This window comes from Bufo bufo, chromosome 1 (assembly GCF_905171765.1).
Source record: "Bufo bufo chromosome 1, aBufBuf1.1, whole genome shotgun sequence".
Taxonomy (NCBI): domain Eukaryota; kingdom Metazoa; phylum Chordata; class Amphibia; order Anura; family Bufonidae; genus Bufo; species Bufo bufo.
Window position 1 is genome coordinate 831,351,375 of NC_053389.1, and position 7,684 is coordinate 831,359,058.

General features: G+C 36.9%; 1 protein-coding gene across 1 annotated transcript; it reads left to right on the plus strand.

Annotated features, from left to right (window-relative positions):
- The first annotated feature begins 589 nt into the window (after nucleotides 1–589).
- LOC120990100 (olfactory receptor 1468-like) lies at nucleotides 590–7,171 on the plus strand. Its single transcript, XM_040418651.1, has 2 exons — nucleotides 590–733; nucleotides 6,248–7,171. Exons 1-2 carry the CDS (start codon nucleotides 590–592, stop codon nucleotides 7,169–7,171), a joined length of 1,068 nt encoding a protein of 355 aa, XP_040274585.1.
- Nucleotides 7,172–7,684: the final 513 nt, after the last annotated feature.

The following is a 7,684-nucleotide window of genomic DNA, read 5'->3' on the forward strand; positions in this document are numbered from 1 at the left end:
GCACTGCTCGTAATCTCGTGTCTCGCGAGAGGACGCTGATGCGTCCAAGAGGAATTACCCGGCCGCCCGCAGGACGCATCCCTGCGTTAGGCGGTCGGGAGGTGGTTAAGGCTGTGCATGTTTTGGCAACCACATTATTTTAGTTCTTTTTAACTTCTTTTTTTTTTTTTTACATTTTTCTGCACCAAAAGATTTCGGTTTGTTTTTCAATTGAATTATACAGAATTCAGATACAGGTGAAATTATTGGTGGGAAAAGTTAAATAATTCTTATTGGTCAAATTTTTTATATGATAAAAACTTGGCATTTACATTTTTATATCCACTGTATATATTTATAAAAGTCTTTTAGATTTATTTTAATGTAATTTCCTGAGCTCTTTGTAAGTCTGGAATGCTTTTTCTGTACACTCAGAGTTCAATGTTTTAAATGTCTAATGAAATCTAATATTCAAAATAAACCCTTGGTTGGGGAAAGTGGGCAAACTAATGAATTACCTCAAGCAGATACTTTGGAAACACCGACACTGGGTGATATAATGTTAGCAGTAAAAAAATCCAATAGTGTCTTAGAAGTAATTACGACGCAGATGAGTGAACTGAAATCAGAAGTTCAATTGGTTAGAGACGATGCTAGAAAGTTAGGTGAGAGAGTTGAACAGGCAGAAGAAAGAATTAGTGATGTAGAAGATCAAGTCTCTGAATTATCAAAAGAACTTAGAGCTCTGAAAATGGTAAACATAGATTTTATTGAAGATTGGGTGTAATCTTCCTGCAGGTGCACCCACTCCATTTTTTGCCTAGGAGGTGAGCCTTCTCTAAGCATATTCTCATAGATTTAATTAAGATGATCACTGACCTAGAAGACAGGGATAGGGTTGGGGGGGGGGATATGGAGGGGAGGACAAAGGAGATTTTTAATTTTTTTATTTTTTAATATTGGTCCTTGGATGAATAATATGAGAAGTAAAAAATATGATTAACACTAAAATCTTATTTTGGAATGTGAGAGGTCTTGGGGAGAAATTATTTTTTTTTGCAGTATTTGATATCATTGGGAGATACCTTCCAGCGCTGGTTTGTCTGGTAGAGACTCATATGGTTAAAGACAGATTAGACTTGTTTAAAAGAAAATGGATAGCTCATCAATTCCACTCTGTATTTAATGGGTATAGTAGAGGGGTTAGCATTGTTACTCACAAAGATATTACGTGCTCTATAATCTCGAAGAACATTGATGTAGAGCAGTGATGGCTAACCTTGGCACTCCAGCTGTGGTGAAACTACGACTCCCAGCATGCTCCATTTATTTCTATAGAGTTCTGAGAGCAGCCAAGCAAGCGGGGCATCTTGGGAGTTGTAGTTTTACCACAGCTGGAGTGCCAAGGTTAGTCATCACTGATGTAGAGGGACAGTATATATTTTTATATGGTTATTTTGAAAATGTGAAATGTGTGTTGGCTGGGGTATACATCCCTCCACCTTATAGACACTAGGCGCTCTTAAAGTTATATGAGTTCCTGTTAGACCAAAGCGACTCTCTATTAATATTAATGGGTGATTTCAACTGCACAATGAATAATGACTTAGAGAAATAATGAGAACCCAAAAAAAATAAAAATACTCTGCTGAAAAAACTAACTCAAGAATTTGGCTGCTGGGATATATGGAGGATTCCAGAATCCAGAAGCTAAACAGTACTCATGTTATAGTAAAAGTTACGATTCCTTGTCAAAAATAGATTTGATATTTGGTAATCAGTTAACACTACAAAAAATATAGAGGTATTGTATGAACCGAGATGTATCTCAGATCATTCCCCAGTATTGGTAAAGGTGGGCTTGAAAGTTGAGAATTTGAAAGTGAAGCGTAAAAACTACATGATAAATCCTATATGGCTCAATCTACTAGGTAAAGTAGATCAAATAATAAAGGATTTGACTTTTTTTTTTTCAAATGAATAGGGATACATTGAATGTGGTCTGAGACACTGCTAAGGCCTATGTAAGAGGATTGATAAACAAAAAGGTTATTGAGCTTAAAAAAGGATATAAGAAAAAAGAGGAAGATTTAAGAACAATAATGACAAATAAGGAGGCACAGTTGATAAGTAAGAAAACATAGGAAATTAAAAATGAGTGATTAAAAGCGGTTAATAATTATGATAATTACATCAAGGAAAAGGCGCAGAATAAAGAATTATTTGTCAAGACTAGGAATTATTGGGAAGGAGGTAAACCGGTAAAGTCTTATCTAAGATAATCAAAAATATGGATGCGGTCGAGAATTTCGCCGTAATTAGAGGAAAAGACGGCCTATTATATAATGATCAGGAAAACATACGGGATATATTTAAGACCTTTTATAAAGACTTGTATTCAGGAAAAACCCAGATACATAAAGAAGAGATGGTAAAATATGTGCGAGAAATAGGAACCCCAAAACTTAATGATGACCAACAGGTAGCATTAGACCGGCTTATATCCTTAGGAGATTCTAGCAGCAATAAATGAAGCACCACTTGGTAAAACATCAGGCCCGGACGGTATTCCAAATGAATTATATAAAAGAGATAAAGAATTTTGGGCAAATAGACTTATGGAAGTATTTGAATACTCAAAATGTACAGGATGTCTACCAGAGTCTATGTGAGATGCAACAATTATTTTAATCCCCAAAAAAGATAAGGATCGATCGGATCCCACCTCGTATCGTCCAATTTCACTTATGAATAATGATTGTAAAGTTCTGGCTAGGATTTTGGCGAAAAGGCTGAGGAAGTTCATAGTACATTTGATTCATAATGACCAAAATGGATTAATTCCGGATAGGTCTACAACACTGGGCTTGCTTAGGGTCTTTGCAAATATCCAGTTTACGGAGAATAATAAAGATCTATGCTCTATTTTGTCATAGGATGCGCATAAAGCATTTGACTCTGTGAATTGGGACTTTGTATGGGAAGCTATGACAAAATTTGGTATTGGCCCAGGATTTATAGACTGGATGAAGATTTTATATAAATAAACAAAGCCAGAATATCAATTAATGGTATACTATCTGATAGTTTTAGAACGAGGGGTGAGACAGGGTTGTCCTCTCTCCCCCTTGGTTTTTGCCCTGACAATAGAATCCTGGCTATAAAAGTTGGACAGGATGTGGATTTGCGGGGCTTCGGACTGAGGGGGAGATACAAATAATGATCTGCAATATGTCATGCTGTTGGTGGAAGAGTTTGGTAGACAATCTGGTATATTAATTAACTGGGACAAATCGACCTTGCTCCCTCTGAGTGATAAGAATGTGATTTCAGAAGAAAAATTAAAGATTCTTACTCCCCAGGACAGATTTAAATATTTAGGTCTGGAAATATCCAAGGACCCTAATAAGTTTATAGCATTAAATATTAAACCATTACTTGATAGGATAAAGGAGAGGATTAAAGTTTGGAATAGATTACCAATAAACAAAGCAGATAGAATTGGTTTAATCAAAATGATACTGTTGCCCCAGTTGCTCTATGTCATTAGAAACAGTCCCATTTATTTGGGGAACTCGGTTTTTCATAACATAGAGAAATTATTCAATTAATCTGGTCAAACAAAAGGGTAAGGAGAAAGATACATTGGCTTACAAGATCTTACGAACAAGGAGGACTAGAGGTCCCAGATATCAGATTGTACTATATGGTAGCTAATATTGCAACAATGATGAATTGGACACAGGCGGATTTGTTGAGCCATTTGGTACATAAGAGTGAGGGTTGCTTACCGGATATATTTACATTACTCGAATCAGGACAATTGGAAAGTATGCACTTATATAAAATCCCATTGGTAAAATCACTGGTGGGGTTATGGGGAAAAGTCAAAAAGATACTGAATTTAGAGGGGCAGATTAAAGTTACACCTTTATGGTATAATAGGAGGTTAGGTAGTGTTACTTTTTTGAAAGAGGCCAAATATTGGTTTGACAAAGGATTATGGTACATTTTACAATATTTTCAAAATGAAACACTGAAGGATAGGGACACATTGTTCATGAATGTAAGGGAAGATGGACAAAGTTATTTTAGATATATTCAGTTGGTGGATATTGTCAAAATGGTTATAAAAAAGCAAGATATAGTGACAAAATCACATGAGGTGATGCATTATATATTAGGTTGGAAAGGTAAGCATAAATTGGTGTCAAGTTTGTATAAAAAGATACAAGAAATTAGAAATGAGGGAGGGGGAGAAGGAATAAAGGTTTAAAGGTAATATAAGCAATGTGATATTCATTGTAATGTACTGGATAGGTCAAGTATTTCCATGTAGAGGGTATTTAAGTGGGAGGGGAATGGATGCCCTACCCCCCCTATTTATGTATTTGTTTAAATTACTCTCACCCCTTTCTGGTTGATGCTTGATGTTTTTATTATGTAAGTGTTAAATGTATTGCTACTGCTTTTTTTTGTAATTTACTAATAAAAAAATAAAAATTATTTTAAAAAAATGTTTTAAATGCTCTTTGCTTCTGTATTATTATATTCAGTGCCTTTTAGCCAAATTGGTTTCTGTTTCTTTCTGGACATTTTTACCTGTAATGGTAAATTTACTACAGGATTCATGAAATATCTCTGGCAAACTCCCCATTTAGCTTCAGTATTCCGATTTCTCAGAATCTAAATCTTTAAAACTGAGATTTTCCCTTTTTTTGACTGAATTTATCTTTTATTTAGGTCCAGGTTTTTGTAGCTCGCTTTTATAGGACTTGATTGAATATTATATTGAAGTTTTCCATATTATGGTTGCTATTGGCCAAGTGCTCCAGAACCTGATCACAGTGTTGTTCACTTTCCTCAAGATGACTGCTGACTGCCACTAGGATGTATATATTTTTTTATCTGGGATATAACAAAAATATAGAAACTTTATAAAAATGATTGGGTCACTGTCACTAGTGGGGTACCTCAGGGGTCAGTATTGGGCCCTATTCTCTTCAATATATGTATTAATGATCTTGTAGAAGGCTTGCATAGTAAAGTATCAATTTTTGCAGATGACACTAAACTGTGTAAAGTAATTTACACTGAAGAGGACAGTATATTGTATATATATATACTACAGAGGACAGTATACTACTACAGAAGGATCTGGATAGACTGGAGGCTTGGGCACAGAAGTGGCAGATGAGGTTTAACACTGACAAATGTAAAGTTATGCACATGGGAAGGAATAATGCAAGTCACCCGTACATACTAAATGGTAAAACACTCGGTAACACTGACATGGAAAAGGATCTAGGAATTTTAATAAACAGCAAACTAAGCTGCAAAAACCAGTGTCAGGTAGCTGCTGCCAAGGCCAATAAGATAATGGGTTGCATCAGAAAGGGCATAGATGCCCGTGATAAGAACATAGTCCTACCACTTTACAAATCACTAGTCAGACCACAAATGGAGTACTGTGTACAGTTCTGGGCTCCAGTGAACAAGGCAGACATAGCAGAGCTGGAGAGGGTCCAGAGCAGGGCAACTAAAGTAATAACTGGAATGGGGCAACTACAGTACCCTGAAAGATTATCAACATTAGGGTTATTCACTTTAGAAAAAAGACGACTGAGGGGAGATCTAATTACTATGTATAAATATATCAGGGGTCAGTACAGAGATCTCTCCCATCATCTATTTATCCCCAGGACTGTGACTGTGACGAGGGGACATCCTCTGCGTCTGGAGGAAAGAAGGTTTGTACACAAACATAGAAAAGGGTTCTTTACGGTAAGAGCAGTGAGACTATGGACTCTCTGCCTGAGGAGGTGGTGATGGTGAGTACAATAAAGGAGTTCAGGAGGGGCCTGGATGTATTTCTGGAGCGTAATAATATTACAGGCTATAGCTACTAGAGAGGGGTCGGGATCCAGGGAGTTATTCTGATTGCCTGATTGGACTCGGGAAGGAATTTTTTATTCCCCTAAAGTGGGGAAAATTGGCTTCTACCTCACAGTTTTTTTTTGCCTTCCTCTGGATCAACTTGTAGGATGACAGGCCGAACTGGATGGACAAATGTCTTTTCTTCGGCTATATGTACTATGTTACTATGTATTAATGGATGAATGAGTGAAAAAATTCTGTCCCAGTATATATAGTTTGTGTGTCAATATCCAAAGTCTCATCTTTACTACTTTGGTCTTGAAAACTACATCCAGACATTTTATAATTTGAAGTCTATAATGTTTGCTTTACTTCCTTTTTCTATTTGCAGACAAATCTGACTGTGGTCACCGACTTTTTTCTGTTGGGATTTCAAGGCAGACAACTTTTTAGAAATGTTCTCTTCCTTCTGTTCCTTCTCGTCTTTGTTGCCTCAATATGTGGGAATCTCCTGATCATCATCCTGGTGTCCACCAGCAAGAACCTCCACACTCCAATGTACTTCTTCATCTCACAACTGTCCATCAGTGACATCTTATTATCCACAGATATTGTCCCCAGCCTGCTCTACATCCTACTGAATAATGGAGGAGCTGTCAGTTTTATTGGTTGTATGAATCAGCTTTTTTTTTTCTTAACCCCCGAGGCATTTGAATGTTTTCTTCTCGCTGTGATGTCTTATGACAGATATGTGGCCATCTGTAATCCCCTCCGTTATGCCCCTATTATGACTAATAGATTTTGTATTAACTTAATCACTTTGTGTTGGTTGTTGGATACTTTTCTTTCATTCATTGTGACTATAACATCATCCAAGCTAAACTTTTGTGGGTCAAATATCATCGACCATTTATTCTGTGACCTTGTCCCCTTACTAGACCTGTCCTGTTCTGACACCTTCCCTGTTCACTTGGAGATTTTTGTTTTGGGAATTCCAACTGTAATGGTCCCAACCACAATCATTGTAGTGTCTTATACTTACATTGTGATATCAGTCTTAAGGATCCCATCCAGTACTGGTAGACAGAAAGCCTTCTCCACCTGTAGCTCCCACCTCATTGTGGTCTCCATATTTTACTGGACTATATTTATTGTCTATGTTTTTCCAAACAGTAGACAAACACGAGTTACTGATAAAATCCTCTCCCTGCTGTATACTGTATTTACTCCATTTATTAACCCCGTTATATACAGTCTGAGGAATAAAGACATTAAGGAGGCCATACAGAAAGTATTCCATAAACATGTCATGTAATAAACATTCATTGGCTTTTATACATTTGTATGTCTAATAAACAGCAGTATAATCATTTTCCAGACTCTGGGATTTATGCAGGAACCCATACAGAAACTATCAAATAAACATTTGTAATAGAGAGAAAAATAGCAAACAGGATATCTCCTGCCTAATTATGATCATTAGATACTGGAATGCATGTTTAAGGGCAATATTAGATAAGTTATCATGCTTCTATATAATAAAACTGGTGTAAAATTTCGGCTCATATGGCATTTTTATGCTGCCCTCACTAAGAATGAGCAAATTGGTTCACAACAAATGAAAAATCTGTCTGCAAAGCCAACCTGAAGCTTTCCAGCTGTGCTTTGGAAGAATCCAGTACAACGGCGTTCATCGCCATTTTACTGCACATGTAGGAAAGGAAATACCATGAGGGAGGAGGAAGCATGCTCACATGACCCTGAGCGTGCACGGGGCAGGGCTTACACTGATTGGCTCATCCAGGCTGTCTGCCACCCTGTGAGCCAA

Bases quoted from the DNA above. Each gene is read 5' to 3' on its own strand.
- LOC120990100 (XM_040418651.1), top strand. From the start codon at position 590: ATGAGTGAACTGAAATCAGAAGTTCAATTGGTTAGAGACGATGCTAGA. The intron at 734-6,247 runs GTAAACATAGAT...TTCTATTTGCAG, and splicing joins AACTTAGAGCTCTGAAAATG to ACAAATCTGACTGTGGTCAC.